The sequence below is a fragment of the Pangasianodon hypophthalmus genome, chromosome 2 (genome assembly GCF_027358585.1).
Source record: "Pangasianodon hypophthalmus isolate fPanHyp1 chromosome 2, fPanHyp1.pri, whole genome shotgun sequence".
Lineage (NCBI taxonomy): Eukaryota > Metazoa > Chordata > Actinopteri > Siluriformes > Pangasiidae > Pangasianodon > Pangasianodon hypophthalmus.
The window spans coordinates 27,871,156-27,888,823 of NC_069711.1; the positions used below are offsets into that span (position 1 = coordinate 27,871,156).

The 17,668-nt window shown below is 40.3% G+C and overlaps 1 protein-coding gene across 5 annotated transcripts; it reads left to right on the plus strand.

Annotated features, from left to right (window-relative positions):
- Positions 1-96: 96 nt before the first annotated feature.
- adam23a (ADAM metallopeptidase domain 23a) lies at positions 97-17,437 on the plus strand. Of its 5 annotated transcripts, XR_003403829.3 has the most exons (27): positions 97-628; positions 1,283-1,506; positions 2,286-2,362; positions 2,802-2,865; positions 2,943-3,025; positions 3,327-3,390; positions 3,491-3,563; positions 3,703-3,788; positions 3,890-3,955; positions 4,215-4,283; positions 4,424-4,590; positions 5,026-5,110; positions 5,240-5,327; positions 5,435-5,486; positions 5,632-5,731; positions 5,862-5,933; positions 6,112-6,198; positions 7,743-7,823; positions 7,949-7,999; positions 8,162-8,225; positions 8,329-8,434; positions 8,546-8,665; positions 10,333-10,501; positions 11,562-11,673; positions 13,723-13,813; positions 15,082-15,278; positions 16,025-16,156. XR_003403829.3 is itself a non-coding variant. In XM_026933203.3 (26 exons), the coding sequence occupies exons 1-26, from the start codon at positions 550-552 to the stop codon at positions 16,068-16,070; spliced, it is 2,376 nt and encodes a 791-aa protein (XP_026789004.3). In that variant the 5' UTR covers positions 97-549; the 3' UTR covers positions 16,071-17,437. The 5 variants fall into 5 exon arrangements, 4 of the variants coding, with proteins under 4 accessions (XP_026789004.3, XP_026789003.3, XP_026789006.3 ...); XM_026933203.3 differs by lacking the exons at positions 13,723-13,813; positions 15,082-15,278 and adding an exon at positions 11,873-11,963 and having other exon boundaries at positions 16,025-17,437; XM_026933202.3 differs by lacking the exon at positions 15,082-15,278 and having other exon boundaries at positions 16,025-17,437.
- The last annotated feature ends 231 nt before the right edge of the window (positions 17,438-17,668 follow it).

Sequence of the window (17,668 nt, forward strand, 5' to 3'; positions counted from 1 at the left end):
CATTTCCACTTCTGTGAATGTCCTTCCCCAGCAGTAGATCCAGATTTGTTGTTCATTTGAATGAAATGCCCTTATTCAGTATTGGTATTGGTGTGGATATTATTTCCTCCCCATCATGATGTCTCCGAATAATATGAATTGTGAAATAATATGAAAGTGACAGGCCTAAATGTGATTGCCAGGTAGCCTTTCACCTAATAGCCTACTTCTTGGGTCCAGAAATATTACAGTGTGTGCCCTGTGATTAGAGAAGAGGGTGTCTCTGTGCGCCAATGGTGTTCAACGCAGCAGCAGATGTTGGGTAGAGAGCTGGATGCATTGCGCATGCGCAGTGTGTCTCCTGATGTATGCGCTGCTTGGCCACCGCCTTCCAGCCTTACTACCTTCTTTCCCGCAGCTTTCCTGTCGTCCGCGCTACTATCCATCCCGCCATCCTTTAATTTCCCTCTTATTCTTCCCGTTTGCATGGCTCGCGCGACCATGGACCAGGATCTTCGTTGCGATCTGATGCGCTGATGTCATTTTTTTTAATGTCTTCAAATATGAATCATGCGTCTGATATTCCATCCGAGTCTGCTCGCTAGCGTCTTAATTGCACTGCTGCCTTCGTTTTCCTCCGCTTCCCTGGGTACGTACCGTCCACCTGCATTAAATATGACAACATATGTCTTATGATTCATATTTCCACTCAAGGCTTATAATTAGGTGCGCTTGCGTGTTTGACTGCAATGTATTGGAAATGCCTGCGTCGCGGCAGGATATCCTCCTCATCCTGACAGTAAACGGGCTTCTGTGTTGGGAATAAACCTCCATTACCAGTCTACTTACTTGGGTTTATAGCCAATGCGCTTGAATTAGCCAGTCTGTAAGTAAAACATGGATATTTAGCAGGCCTCTGCAACATGAGTGTAAAAGCAATGGATCTTTGATGTACATCTACAATCCCAGTGCTTGCTAAAGAATCCTGATATGGTCATCTTATATTGTGCACTCATATTAAACACACAACTGTGTTCTGTTGTGTAACCTGTACTATATAACTATGTAACCTACATCAGCTATCACTATATTACTAGAGAAGTGGAAAAATCTGAGAGACGCTGAATTTTTCTAAATTAATTATAGTCACTTGGGGTTTCTTTTCGGAATTCTGTTGCTCTGTGATTCATGTTTCACTCAGGGCAATAGCACATTTTCTTGCGCTCAGTGCTGCCTTTGTAGGCCATGTTCATATATAACTGAGGGGTTTCCACTCAGAAGTAATGGCATGTTGGTCCTGCAGTTTCCGTGGAGAATGAGGTTGTCGATGAGAGAGGGTCTGCGACACTGTGGCAAGATGCGACGACAGCACCGGAGACTAAGAGCAATGGGAACGCTACAAGCAGACAGGACAAGGAGGTGGCCATCACGTACCCCTCACGCTTGGTCTACTACGTGAATGAGGAAGCGGAGAGCGCATACCATGACTTGGACACTCGCGCACGAAACCAGGCCACTGAAGGCCAGGTGAGTTAGACCCAGTTGTAGGATCAGGGATGGGTGAGCAGGGGTGCCAGGAGGAATTTTGCATACCTCCATCCCAACTCACATCCTGGACAGTTTTGATTCAGAGGAGTCGCTGTGCATCTCCCTCTCCTTTACGGCACCCCTGGCTGTGAGAGTGTATGTAATTCAGTTTGGATTGGCGATCTGATAGGTTGGGCCGGATTAAAGAGTTTTTGAATCTGAATGCAGATGTTTGTGTGAGTGTATATGTTTGAGTGTATATGTTTGAGTGTGCATGTCCAAGAGTGTGATGGAATGCTGACTGAGCACTTTATTGTTGTGAGGCAAAAACTGCAAGTCCACCTCCCCCTTTCCTCCCTCCCTCTTTCTCGGCAGCTGCTGAGAGTGGTGCATTGTGTACATCATCAAGCCTGGTGCGTGGACTCAAGCTTTTTTTTTTTTTTTTTTTTTTTTGCAAAAGTTGCAGTTTGTTTTACCCCTATAGAGAGGTGAAGGGCTTGCTTGCAGTGCACACATCCTGCCTCAGGCTGCCAGTGCAGCATTTCAGAACAAAACAGCACTGCTGCGTAATTTGAGTGTTTTTTCTGCTTCTTTAAGTTATGTTCAATAATGAGAGTTTTATATAGTAACTGTTTGCTCTGTTATCCTTTTTTAAATGCTTTCAATTATAATGCACACGCAATCTTTTATTGATGTTCATGTCAAGGCTTAAAAGAACACTGCATATATGCCACTATGTGGTTTAAAAAAAGTCTGTTTTTTCTAATAAACTCCTGCAGACCATCCACTTGGCACAGGCAAGCTTCCAGCTGGATGCCTTTGGTTCTACTTTTACTCTGGATCTTGCGCTAAACAAGTAGGTGTAGTGATGTGTTTATTTTCTGTGTGTACAAAGAGAGGGTGAATTCTTAGGCATTCAGTAATGTCAGTCACATAGCACTGTCTCGAAGGAGCTGCAGTTAGTACAACATAGACTGCAGAGTGTGTTCTCCCAGTGAACACTTAACAAACGAAACCTCTGGGATTGAAAAGAGTGCTAAGGGAGTCAGATATGTGTCTGTTTCTTGTGGGTGGTGAGTGGGTGTGCGTCTGTGTGCATATAACCGCAGTGACTCATTGCAGTGTCTGAGTTTTAATATGTAACGTGAACCAAAATAGATTGATAACCTGCATTAGTCTGGGCATCAGTTATAGCCTGGTAGGGTGCAATAGAAATGCAATCAATTATTCAATAGTTTATTATAGTATTGGTATAGTATGCTGATTAATTCATTGCTTTATTTTTTTTTTTTTAGTGATCTGCTGTCCTCCAATTATGTTGAGATCCACTATGAAAAAGACAAACCAGTTTTCTCAAAGGTAAAATCCACATATAGCCCAGTAACACATCCTTTCAGAAAAATGTGATATTAAATTGTGTGTCTATGTGGTTTTAGGGAGGTGAGCACTGCTACTACCATGGTAAAGTGAGAGGGAAAGAGGCCTCTCATGTGGCTCTGTCTACTTGCAACGGGCTCCAGTAAGACACAGTGTCAGTCCTTCATGTTTGTGTGTGTGTATGTGTGTGTACACACAAACCTCCCTAATGCTTGCGTGTGTGTTTGGAGACCCGCTGTGAGGCCAGATGGCAGGTGGGGCTCATGAAAGGCGTTGAATGTCATCATGTTGGTGTGTGGTGGTGGATCACAGAGTGAGGCAGACGGAGAGGGCCGACATGTGCTATGATAGCAATTATGATATTTTGTATTACAAACATGTGAAATTATTCCTCTTGTTTTTGCTGACCGTTAATAATTTTTCTTCCTGTTCCTTTCACACAGTGGAATGTTTGATGATGGAGTGTTTGTCTACCTCATCGCGCCCCTGAACCAGACTCAACCTCCGGTAAAAAATCACAGTTTGCATTTTTCCATTTGCAAAATTGTGCTCTGCATGACTAAATTTTGCAAATTTCAGTCTGCATAATCTGAACTTTGACCTACAGGGCACGGGGCCGAGGCCCCACACCTTGCATCGGACATCGTCACTCCGTATGGGCCGCGACCCTGCTGATTTAGGTATGAGTGCGCTGTCATAATTTTTTAATTATTACTTTTTTTTTTTTTTTTTTTTCCAGATTCCTGGTGAGTTACATGGTTCTTGGCCTGGTTTCCATGGTTACACCTCTCCATCTGTCTATGTCTTTCTCTATTTCAGCTTCTGAGGACCAGGGGGAGGATGAGGAGGAGGAAGAACAGATCTTGTCCGACATGCCTTGGCTCAGGCGGCGCAGGAAACGAGCGGTGAGAACCCATATTGCATTCTTTTGGATTTTTTCTCTTGGATATCTTGGATTTTCTCAGAGTTTATATACTTTGTAGTTATTCTTAAATTTATCTTTTAGGTACCACAGAAGGTGTTCGATGAGATCAAGTACCTGGAGATCATGATAGTCAGCGACCACAACACGGTTAGTTTATATAAACTGTAAAAAGGTTTTTTTTGTATATATATACTCTATACTGTATTACATACATTATATATTATATAATATATTATATATATTCTATACTGTATAATTCACCTGCTCTGATCTGTAATATAGCTGTTGGTCACAAGAGGGCACAATATAACAAATAAATAATAACAATATTATATAACAAATAAACAAGCATAATGGTAATCCCCACGGTTTTGTGTAATATTTACAAAATGTTTTAATTTTCCAGTTTAAGAGACATAAAAGCAAAAAGCATACGAGGAACTTTGCCAAATCAGTGGTGAACCTTGTAGACGCTGTAAGTTCATATTATTATTGCACCAATGCTGCAGCATGGTCTTTTATCGTAATACCAATCCCAAACATATATTATCTATTATGTATTGTATTTTATCCATTTGATCCTCTGATGTCTTCTATTATTTGCCATACCCTCAGATATTTAAGGAACAGCTTAACACGCGTGTGGTGTTGGTTGCCGTTGAGATCTGGACAGATAGGGACAGGATTCCTCTCAGTGTCAAGCCTCTGGACATGCTGAAAGATTTCTCCAAGTACCGGCAGCAGAACATCGGCGTCAACGCAGATGCTGTTCACCTGTTCACGTGAGTGTGCAGTGGGGACTGATAGATCCATATTCAAACAATGGTTCTTTTGTATATAGGGCTTTTCTTATACTCAAGGTCATCTCGAGTACAGCATCCAATGTCATCACAATTGTGACTGTAGATTAATTCAGTTGTGTAAAATAACCTTTTCTGCAGCAGTTAAACAGGTAAGGGTTCTTGTCAATAGGAGTTTCAATCAGATAGTGTAAATAATACATAGTCCCAAAATTGCTAATCACACCACAGTCCCAAAACGTGTGCAAATAAGTAACAAGTACTAAGTATACTGAGGAAGAAGTCTTGTAAGGTTGTGCATTTTTTTCAATTTTTAATATTTAGCAAAGAGAATCAATTTCCTTTCTATTGGAATGTCATTTTTTATTTCCATTCGTTTGGGAGCTATAGTAAAGAAAAATATTGTTGGCATTGCAGGAATGTCACATTTCATTACGGCCGCAGCAGCATGGCCTACATCGGAGGAGTATGTTCTATCGGAAGAGGAGTAGGGGTTAACGAGGTGAGGCTTATACGTGAATATGTTCAAATCAGCTCTAGTGAAAGATTTGCTTTAATAGAACATAAGTCATCATGCTACAAGCCTGTCTATCTCAGTTTTTCCGTCTCTCTTTCTTTCTTTGTCTGTCAGTTTGGCAGCACATGGACGATGGCTGCCTCTCTCTCCCAGAGCCTGGCACAGAATCTGGGCATCCAGTGGGACCCTGTTAGCAGGAGAAGTATGTCTGAAACTGTGTCATACTCCACAATTCTTTTTTAACACACCTCAAGGCGGTATACGGCTTTGATTTGAGCTGAATGTTCTGTCTGTTTTGTGCTTGTCCAGAGGAGTGCGGTTGCATGGATTCCTGGGTGGGATGCATAATGGAGGATACTGGGTATACACACACACACACACACACGTACACAACACGCACACTAATGAAAGTTTAAGCCTTGTACTTCTGCCATAACTGTGGTCAAAATATGATCTATTTTACTGCAAGTGTAGCAATAGTAAAATTACTTTTACTTTCATTTCAGAGTGCAGCATCCTCGCAGGTTCTCAAAATGCAGTATCACAGACTTTAAGAACTTCCTGCTCAAGGGAGGAGCTTCCTGTCTTTTCAACAGACCCAACAAGGTGATCCCAAACACCATGTCTTCCCCCAGACACACTGCAGATCATACAGATCAAATAATTCTTTCTAACCATCATGAATAATCACATCGTCCATACTGTAAGTCAAAGATAATGTTGTGTGTGTTGGCAGCTCTTTGAGGCTACAGAATGTGGCAATGGGTATGTAGAGGTGGGAGAGGAGTGTGACTGTGGAACCAGGATGGTGAGTTAATATACACCATTATTACCACTTATTGTTGCAATAGCAGAACATATGAATCTGCATTAGTGTCACTCCTGTCAAAGCACGGTCTTCTAGTCCAGTATTAATAACATAAAAAATGTATGAACGTTGTAAGAATGCAGCGTGATTGCATGTGTGTGTGCTTTTTCTGGAGCAGGAGTGCTATAAAGACTGCTGTAAGAAGTGCTCTCTGTCTAATGGTGCTCACTGCAGTGATGGGCCGTGCTGCAACAGCACCTGTCTGGTAAGAGCTCAGCACTTCCTGGGCTTCGTTCTCTTAATGGTGAGGGGGGTTGTAGGAAGAAACTCTAAAAGCATCCAGGTCTTATTTATGCTTCTTATTGAATTACAGAAATAAATGTGGTGCCTGCTGAAATTGAATAAACCTATAAGTTCCAGCAACCTGGGGAATTTACCTTAAATGTAACTTATAGAGCATACTGAAGCTTCATCGTCTGGAAAGAGCCAGTCATTTTAAGCTACTTCTAACAATTTTTTTTTTAAATTCAGTTCAGTGATCTGTTGTGTTTTTGTCTGCTTGGTCAGAAGGTGTGGATAAATTTTCTATAACAGTAGCTTTGACAATAATGTCGGCTGTAATTCAAATCGCAGCTATATAATATTAATACGTTATTGTTTCTATAGCAGCAACTCATTTAAAAGAACTTGTATGGAGAATGCTCTACATAAGCTAAGCCTAATAAAATTTTTTTTTAAAAATGGAGAGGGAAAGACTGTTTATAGCTGCTTTAACATAAGTGATAATTTCCCCTTCTAATTTCCCCTTGGGAAAGTGTTTTTTTGTTTGTTTTGTTTTGTTTTTTACATTTTATTTGATCTCTTATAACAGAAACTAGCTTGTCTCAAGGATGCTTCACAACATTAATATAACTATAAATAAAAGTACAACATATGGTTCTTTAATTAATTTTTAATTGTAATCATTAACAAAGGTATAAGAGCAGGAAAACATTTCAGGACATGCTGTTACTTCAGGGTTGTAATAGAGTCACACATCACATCACCCCTCTGTGATTATTTTCCAGTAACAGCATGCCCCATCGTGTTTTATTCCTTACTTATGTATGCTTTATATAATCTTATGGATTCTGTTATTTATTATCATTTCCCTGGGTAATGTTTTCCTTGCAGTTGTAATCTCTTAATTGTTTATTTTTTTTTTTTTTGCTTCTTTTTTGACAGAGAATTTTATTGTTATCTCTTGGGCCCCTCTGAAAAATGAAACACCAGTCTCAGTAGAGCTTCCTTTTCCAATAACAAGCAAATTAACATTTACATGAGGTTTACACTGATCATAAGCAGTACACATGCAAATAATTAGTAGGTTTTTATTAGTTTTGGCAATGGGGTCCAGAAACTTTTGTACCACTTGACAAATGCATGCACAAGTTTGTAATATGTGCACTGTTTTCCTCACATTCTGTCATCTATTAATAAAATACCTTAATGGACAAACTCATGTCTCTATAGCTCCCAAGCTTCTGTAAACAGGAAACTGTTGAGGCATTCTTAGGCATTAGGAGGAAACAACGAATGATGAAGCGGCTGTGTTTGTCTGGATTTTGAGTTTTTAAACAGCTGTCTTCAGCTAACATCTGCTTTAAAAATAGATAATGGAAAAGCACGCGTTCTTCATCCTTTGCCATTCTTAGTCTTATAGCTGAGCAAGCATAAATAAAAAAATTGCCATTTTAAAAAGGTAATGTTCTCCCGGCAACACTCAAAACTTTTTCTCTTATCTCTATCCTCTTCTTTTCTTTTGAACAGTTCCTTCCACGGGGCTATGGCTGCCGCTACTCTGTGAATGACTGTGATATTTCAGAGTCTTGTTCAGGAGATTCAGGACAGGTTAGTACTTGCACAGTCACTCAAACAAATCTCAAGCATGCACATCCATTCCTGCTTATGTTTTCTCCAAGCTTAATGCTTAGGGAAACTAATGAATGTAACTAAAGATGTCTTTTGTCCCGCAGTGTCCTCCCAACCTACACAAGCAGGACGGGTACCCCTGTCAGCTCAACCAGGTGAAGTGTATAGTCTTTAGAGTTCTCAGAGTCCATCTTTCTTTAAAATATGTTGCCATTTACAGAATGATACAGGTGTTTGCAGTCATGCTGTTCTTCACACATGTGCTTTAAGCTTTTCACCAGAGCTGTTGCTTTTTGCTGCACCTTTTGCTGCTCCAGGGCCGCTGTTATGGGGGTGAATGCAAGACCAGAGACAGCCAGTGCAAATACATCTGGGGTGCAAGTGAGTTAGGGAAAAACAGACCAAAATATAAAATGCAGTCAGAGTTAAATGAAAATACTGACCAAGCCACTGGAATATAATGCGTTCTGTTTTTCTCTCTCAGAGGCAGGAGGCTCAGAGAAGCACTGCTATGAAAAGCTGAACACTGAGGGGACGGAGAAAGGAAATTGTGGGAAAGATGGAGAGAAGTGGATCCCCTGCAGTAAACAGTAATCGAGACATTTAACTGTCATTAACTGTTGATTTTGCATGTTGAGCTTCTTCGACAATCTTGACGTGTATGTGTATAAAAATATGCTTTGAATCATCTCCATCTGCAGTGATGTGTTCTGTGGGTACCTGCTATGCACCAACATTGGTAGAAACCCCAGGATTGGGACACTGAAAGGCGACATCACCCCCACCACTTTCAACCATCAGGGACGACTGGTAGACTGCAGGTCTGTACTGCTGTGTGTCTCAAAAAATAAAAATGCTTTCCAATATATAACAGTTCTTTGAGGTGAATGATGCTGTTCTAATCTACCCTAGTTTATATAGTGTATTCAGAATGTATTCAGATCCCCTAATTTTTTCACATTTTCTTATGTTGCAGTCTTATGCTAAAATAATTTTTTTTTCACGTCACTCTACACTCCATACCCCATAATGACACCAGATTTGTGATAAATTTGTGCAAATTCATTAAAAAGAAAAAAATGAAATATTGACCTAAGTATTCAGTCCCTTTGCTATGACACTTGAAATTTAGCTCAGGTGCATCCCATTTCTCTGGATCATCTTTGAGATGCTTCTACACTTTGACTGGAGTCCATCTGTGGCAAATTCAATTGATTGGACTTGATTTGGAAAGGCACACACCTGTACATATAAGGTCTAACAGGGGGGGGGGGGGGGGGGGGGGGGGGGGTATGATTGTCGCATCATACCCAAAAAGACTTGTAATTGCTGCCAAAGGTGCTTCAACTAACTGCTGGGTTAGGGGACTGAATACTTATGTCAATGTGATATTTCAGTTTTTTCTTTTTAATAAATTTGCAAAATTATCAAAATCTGTTTTTTTCTTTGTCATTATGGGGTATAGAGTGTAGAGTAATGTGATAAGAAATAATATAAAGCATTTTAGCATAAGGCTGCAACATAAAAAATGTGGAAAAAATGCACTGTATAGTAGGTCTGATTGAGGGCTTCAGCATGGATTATATTGACTCCAGGTGTATTAGAAACTAAACTCCGCAAGTCTCTTACAAGACTCTGTCAGTCAGAATGACCCTAGCAAACAGCAATCTCAGCAGTATCCTCTATCACACCATGGCTAGTCAACCTAGAAGGGTGAGGATAATATAGCACATGCTTCCACCATGAGACATGAAGCCAGCTACCATATGTTTTTAAATGGCTACTCACAAACTCCTTGAACTGATTTACTAAGCACATTTGTCAGAATTAAACACTCTTCCCTGCTGGACCAGGGGGCATGTGATTCATATATTTTGTGAAACAATCTGCTTAAAAAAAATTCCCTTTGCATATTTTTCTATGGTCTATAAGTCCTCTAAACATCTATTTGTATATCATAACCACCATTTAAATAATAAGTCACATGCATTCACACAGCTAGTATATTAGAGTAATTATTTATTAAGCTTCATTACATACACTTATGCATATGTTTACAGTGCATATAAGCTGCTGCACAAAACTGATGATTCCTAATTTTACTGTGTATATTTTATGTGTAAGAACAAATTTAGACCTTTTTCTAAGCTATGCTAAGAAATGACGGCCCAGGAAGGCTATTTCTTGGTGAAATTTCCTGCAGCTTTATAAGATTTCCTGCTTGAATTAATGAATTGTCAAATTCATTAATTAACAATATTAGATAATGGTAATAATAACAGTGAAAATCGTTTAGATGTGTTGAACAGTTCAAAGCAAACAGATGTATTACACAGTATAAAGAGCGTTTCAGGATTGTGTTTTCAAACCCAGTGCTTCTAAAGCTAAGACTCATGACATATAAGAAGGCTCACATGTTATCTCATGTTCTTCAGTTTATTCCTTCTCATTTCTGTTTGGATTCATCTCTCTCCCTCCACACCTTCAGTGGTGGCCGTGTACTCTTGGATGATGACACTGATTTGGGTTACGTGGAGGACGGGACACCATGTGGCCCCTCCATGATGTGCCTTGAGAGGAAGTGTGTGCCTATCTCCTCCCTCAACCTTACAGCCTGTCCTTCCGGACCCAACGGACGCGTGTGCTCTACACATGGAGTGAGTCACAAAATTTAACATGCCTGTAATACACTTCTTTCAGTCATAGTCCTGGGGAACTTCTCTTATTCATACCACACTGCTATTGAATACTTGAATCTGTTTGGTCAGAAGATGGTTAATTTTCTATAACAGCAGCTCTGACAATAGTACTAGATGTAATTCAAATCACATGTTTATATTAATGCATTCGATCTAATACATTAATGTTTCTCCTGTAACAAGTAAGTCACACTAAACTGAATAATTTTCTTGACTAAGACTAATGATAAAGAAATTTAAAAACTTCTTGTTGTTCAGCAAAGAAAAAACGTCTAATCTTTGATATGGTGAAGCTTTCCGTAAGGAGATATTTATGGAAGGAGTCTCCAGTGTCAGCACTTTGTAACAGTCAGTAAGTTTTTCACCACACGAGAGTCTTCAGGACAGAGCTTTCTGGGGTCTTGTTAATATGACATTTTGTCTTATTAACTTTGAGAGTGTTCTTAGTTAGCTGCTGAATCGTGGCTTAAAGCAGGAAATATGCTAAACAAAGCAAGAAACGAAGGTCCAATGGTCTACTCTAACAACTTTGCTAATCTAACTGTAGACCACAGTGACATGTTTCTAGTTTCAGTTTTCTAATTCTGATTCTTGGAACATCCCTCTAATAATCTCTTTAAGTAGAAATAAAATTTTGTTTTATTTTCTGTGTTTGCTGAAACAAATTGCTGAATTAGCTCCAACCTTGCTAACCCATTGAGCTCTCTTCAGCTGAATCAGGTGCAATTATAGCTGCATTAATGTTAATGAATGCATTATGATGTGCACCAGAGAGAGCCCACACTGTTATTTCTAACATGGTTTTAATGTTAATGGGCTCTGTTGAATGGATCTTGCATCACTGAAGCTCTAAACAGCTGCTATATTGATGTCGTGGATATTTGATATGAGTCTGAAGCATGGGGCAGACAGTGAGGCTGTCTGTTGCTTAGGTTTCACCACAAATTCTTGTCCATCTTTATTCCATCTGTGTTGTGAATGAAGGATCGTTTTTGCTGTATTTATCCTTTATTCTCAGGTGTGCAATAATGAAGCCACATGCACCTGCGACGCCACCTGGGCTGGGACAGACTGCAGCATGCACGACCCGCCGAAAGAACCACCCGCCGTTGAAGACGAGGGTCCCAAGGGTTCGTGATGCCTCCTAGCCTTATTTCCGTTGCACACACACAGCAATAACACGTTAATTGCAGTGATACCCAAATATAGACCCTCAACCACATACAAATCACTTCTTCAAACTGGGCTTCCCTATATGCATATGCATTCTTAGCTTGGGGATTTAACTTACATTTTCTCTTCTGAATCCCCCCTATTTCCTCTGCGCAGTGAGCGTGGCCACTAACAGGCTGATAGGGGCAGTGGCAGGGACCATTCTGGCCCTGGGGGTGATTTTTGGAGGCACTGGGTGGGGAATAGAGTAAGCACTTCTTATCCCTTTCAATGCCACTCCCCCAACGAGCGGGAGGTCTTGTGATCCCTTGTTTGCGTGTCTGTGTGTTTTCTTCCCAGTGGCTTTTGTCCATCGTGGTTGTTGTGCCTGTGCCATGTGATTGATCGGTGTTGTGTAACCTGCTGGATCGATCAGTAAATATCATTTTCTCCCTTTTTCCGTGACTGTAATCACTTTGGATATTATCATTATTACTCTGTGTGATGCAGTGTTGCAGTGCTCTCCTTTCTGGTCCATGTGGGGCATTTACACACAGAAAAGAAAATATAAGAAAGGAGGATAAACAGCAATGTATAGAAATAAGCAAAAGAGTAGGAAGATGCAGAATTTTAAATTGTCAAGCATAGTTATGTACTGAGGTACTCTGTAAGCAGCTCAGCTCAAGAGAGTGCAAAAGTGTTATGGCGTTTGTGAGTGTGTTTGTGTGTCTGTTGCTCAAACTGTGCACATGTGCGTGTGTGTGTGTGTGTGTGTGTGTATTTCTGTATGTGTATGATTCTACTACTTCTACTAAATTCTATAAGAATCAGTAACAGTTAGTATTATGAAACCATTAGGGTTGAGGCTTACAGCATGGGGTCTCATCATAGGGATTAAACAAAAAGGAATACACACTCATTGAAAGACAGATAGGCACAAGTGTTTCAAGTCCTTTAATCATGGTGTCACTTCCTTATAGCAAGCATTTGTAGTAAATAGAATACTATGCATGCTGTTAGCCAGCTCTTCCGTTCAAACTCGTTTCGGCAAAATAACCCACCTTATTCATGTTTGTTACATCCGCTATTGTATTTCATGTGCGCTTTGTCAATCATTGCTGATGATATATCAGTTAAGCAAGCTTGAAAAAATTAGCCCCAGTGCACACAAAACCTAGAATGTGTTTCGTCAAGCGTAATCACTTGATATAACTGTCAACAACTGGGATGAATCTATAGTCTGGGCTAGAACAAAATTAGCCACAGCATCTACTTCATACCATTCTGTGTCTTTTTTTTTGTTTGTTTTTAAATTACTGTTATTGCTGATGCTGTAGTTCTTGGTTCCATAAAAGTAAAAAAATATATATATTTTAAGCCATTTCTTAACAGCAAATACGAAGATGTGGATGGATGGATTTACCTTAATTTTTATGTATTTACTCTTTGAAGAAGAGGGAGGGCTTGGCCCTGCTAAGCAGTTTATACCAGCAGCAATCTTGCGCCATATTTTAACCTTTACAGCATAACAAAAATAAGACTATAAGTTCCTTATTAGTGTGTCTGTGTGTTATTTGCTCAGGTTGTGTCTATGTATATATGTGTATATGTATGTGAGCGTAGTCTTATCAAACCCCCAGGCACTGTTAATATGTCTAAGTCACTAAGTCATGGTGGCTTTAGCTGTTACTTTGTGGATTTCTAATGGTTTATTACTTCACAAACTTGTGCCACACCCCAACCACCAACATCAACATGCTATTGTATATACCAGTGATAAGTTTTTGTTTAATTACTCCCATGATCTCATATATACACTGCAATTTGTATCGTCCTGATTACCATCCAAGACACACTGAGATTCTTACCAAGGCTCTCTAACACCTAGTGCTGCAGCAGCTAATGCAACGGAGCTGGCGATGGAGAATATGACATCCTCTTGCATTTCATGTGTAAAAGCCTGCGTGCTGTGTGTACTGCCCTACACAGCTTACATCATGTCTCTCTCCCATCATGCCCCTCTGCAGGTCCTAGCGCCACCAACCTTATCATAGGCTCCATCGCGGGGGCCATCCTGATGGCAGCCATAGTGCTGGGGGGGACGGGATGGGGATTTAAGTAAGAGTCACACCGCATGCTTCTTACTGCCTGCCTGCCTGGTTCAGGCTAACACACACGAAAACACACATGCACACACATAGCAGCAGCACACATACATCAGGGCCTGAGCTTCTGCTACAGATTCTTACATAGCATAACATGCAAGAGTGGCATTTTAGGTCCCATTTATGAAGATGTGGGCTAAAAGTGATGTGCCATATTATCTGAAATTATGTTCATCTTCATTATTATAATCAATATGTCTCGTAATCAATAACTAGCTAACAGTAATCTGTAATCTGCTAAAAGTTTACTTCGGTTTGGTGAATTACCGTAAATCACATATCTTCCGTAAAATATATAAATTTTACATGCCTTTTTAGCAATCATATAGTATATATATATGTATATATATATTTCAAATAAATGAATTCATGATTAATAATACCTGTAATAAAGGTAAATTACACAGTTAATCAATCCAAGCTGTTTCTAATTTATTCATACAGAAAGTTTTGGGATCGGCTAAGCCTCTGTAGACTGTAGCAGAACCTCCAGAAAACTGGCCCGACGCTTGAGATGCATGCGTGCAAAATGATAAAATAACAGTTATGAATTCTGATGCTATTGAAAAGATAAGTTGATGGGAACAAAGAGGAAGATGTTATTTAACGATCAGCAAATTTGAGTGCAGTTTTCTCAATCGTAAACAAGATGTGTGAAATTTATAATTCCTTTTAATCCAGTCCATAGCATATAAAACAAAATGTTCATTTGATAAAGCTGTCGCACTGGATTTTTAACTGGATTTGTAATGCTTAAGCAAGTGCCTTTTTTTTGCATTTTTTAAAATGTGTTAAATGTAGACATTTAAGTTCATAAAATATGTTAATTATGAAAGAATTTGACAGGAAGTGCAATACAGGTAATAGGCTGAATATTTAGCTAACTTTGGGATTTGTACAGCAGTCTAGGGGGATTTAGCTCACTTCAGCATGCTGGTCTGCACATGGCATCTTGACCACATAGGGTTTGTGCATGTGGACTGGCACCTACAAGGCAGAGCTACAACAGGATGCTGTGTATAAGAGCATTGCACAAAGGCCAAGCTCACCTCGCTGGGCGGGAGGGGACGGTTTTCCAGGGTTCTTGGGGTAGGGGAGGTTGGTTTTTAGGGGTCGGGTTTTGATTTTTTTGGGGGGAATTGGGGTGGGATGACCACTTTCTGACCCGCTCTCCTCGCCGTGACCTCTCTTTCAATCCCTTCCCCTTCCGTTGTCTGAAAGGGTGAAAGTATGAGCGAAGAGGGGTGGAGGTTGTGTCGTAGGCAGCCTTTGTACCATGGCTGGCCGCTACGCCTCTCTCTAACCTCGTGGAAGGCCCTGGCCCCCCCTCGAAAACCTAGAACAGAGCAAGACCCCTCACGCCCCCACCCGGACCCGCCCGACACTGCTGCCTTTACTGCCTGCTTCACTGAGACCTGGTACAGATACGCGCTGCACCGCACCTGCATGCTTCCCCCGAACCTCCTCCTCTGTCCCCCCACACTCAGCGATAGTGGCGTCTCCCGCCTAACCTCTATGTGGACAGGTGCATGTTAAACTGCTGGGATGCCCCACATCACGCCATGCTACAGGGAGATTGTGTCAAACCTCCCTCTGTCGTTGTGACTCTTGTTGCCTTTCTTGTTGTCGCTGGTGGTATTGTTCGTCGTCGTTCATGTTGTGGGTGTGAACATCCTGTTCTGACCCTCAGTGTTGTAGACTGTTTAGTCCCTTTTTTGTGTTTGTCACTGTTCTCTCACAGGAGGTAACGTTGTTTTTCCATTTCCTTCTTTGTCTTTCTAATGCACACTCACACTCAGTAGGAGGGACACTTCTATGTCTCCTCCAACTTCACAGGAGGGCCACTGTTACCCCATGCAACCCAACAATGTCAAACAGTGTCACATTTAATATTCACAGGAATAATATTCTGGAATACATGAGACAGCAGTGTGTGTTAATTCTTAAAATTTAAGATCAAAGCATGCAATTTTATTTATCAAGCTGACCACAAGTATTCGCTCATATGCGGTTGCTTTTATATGGTGATTGCTGGGTTGCTCGGGTTCAGTGGTTAAGTTCAGTGTTCAAAAAGAGATGTTTTGGTGTAAATTTGATGTTTCTGGCATTGCCTACACTAACTCCTGTACCTTCTGTTCCCTCTGCGTTTGGCCACGCCACCAAGAAACGTCAAAAAAAGACGGTACGACCCCAACGCCAGTGCCATATAAAGGACCGGAGACTTCAGCCTTGCCTGGTTTCCCTTGGGATTCTGAAAGTGAGCTACCTGCTGGACTGTACCCTCTCCTGCTGCTAACAGCCAGTTAGCTTTACTTGAACATAAGGAAAAAAAAAAGAGAAGGAAGACAAAAAGATGAGTAGAATATTTTTCAAGTCTTGTACCCAAAGCCTGTCCCAGTCCTTTCTACTCTTCCTTGACCTTTGAACCATTACCCAGTTTAGGATGGGTGTGTGTTCCTGTTCCTGACTTCCTGGCTTGATTTTGGCATGACCATCCCTGGCTGTGGCAGCTGCATGGCAGTGGAGGGTCACTAACTCAAAACAAAGGAAAAAAAAACTGGAGAGCAAATATTCCTAGAGAAGAGCAATCTAGAGCTGAGCCTACATTGAATATGCCGCATTGATCATGGAATCATTGCCTTGTGGGACTCTCCTGTAGTTGTCTTAAGGTCTGAAGGGGACTAGGTCACCTGACCACGCTTCAACATGGGAAAAAAACTCATTCCATTTTGAGACAAACATGAGATTTTGGTCTCATGGTCTCAACATTGTTTTACATGGACATGGATTTAAACTGCTTTTTCTTTCAAGTTTCCGCATGTTGTATTGCAGGCATTTTATGCCGCGTTAATGAAAAAAAAAAAAAAAAAAAAACGAAGAAAGAGCATCCAACAATTTGGCCAGTAGCTTCTTTTTCTGCTTTATGAGTTCACCTTAAATCGCCCCACACATACACAATTAATTATATATGCCTGGTAATGTCAATAACTGCTCCCCTTAATACTTATTATACTGAACCACCATGTGTGGTCTGTCCTATCGGTTAATCGGAGAGCTGCATGAAAAAACTGCACTGGGCGCGGAGCCATGTGAAGCCTGCCACGCTTCTTAAGGTAACTGCATGTCAAAGGAAAAACAGATAACTTTTACTTACTATGCAAAAAGGAAATGTCGCACAAACCCTATGGATCAGTACCATAGAGAAATGATACTAACAATGAAATTGCTATCATTAGGCAGTCTTTTATATGCTTGGACATGTTGGTCTTTTAAATTAATTACTTCTATTTAAAATGAATGTTTTAAAAAAAAAAAAGAACCTCAGCTTCTAAAAATTGAATATTTGTTACCATAGTCATAACTTATGGGGCAGATGAATACAAAAACTTGTAAGTAGTCAGTACCGGGCTATTGATTGGATCGGGAGGGTTTCATTTTGGGTTTTCAAGGGTTTTCTCCACTGACTTAGGGCACCTAATGTCAATTCTCATCTCCTTAATACTTAAAATTCATCTCATTTTCCCATGGAAACACTGACAGAAGAAGTTAATAAAAGTTAATAAAATTTAACAAAAAACGTTTGTTGAAAGTTATTCTGTCTTCGGAATTCACATAATCAGGCTAAAGCACAAACAAAAAAATAATAAAGTGAAAGAAAATCAGTAAGAATGTACAGTTTGCAATGATGATTTTTAGTGCTTTGGTGTATATAGACAAGAAGGTTTCTAGTGTTTGAGAATGGGTAAAAAAATAAATGTTAACACTAAAAATTAAAAATAATTTTTACATATTATCAACTTGACTCAAC

What these genes read in the sequence shown, in the direction of transcription:
- adam23a (XM_053231171.1), top strand. Translation starts at nt 550, where the DNA reads ATGCGTCTGATATTCCATCCGAGTCTGCTCGCTAGCGTCTTAATTGCA. An exon ending in GCTGCAACAGCACCTGTCTG is followed by an intron (nt 6,199 to 7,742) that starts GTAAGAGCTCAG and finishes TCTTTTGAACAG; the next exon opens with TTCCTTCCACGGGGCTATGG. An exon ending in GTTCAGGAGATTCAGGACAG is followed by an intron (nt 7,824 to 7,948) that starts GTTAGTACTTGC and finishes TTTGTCCCGCAG; the next exon opens with TGTCCTCCCAACCTACACAA.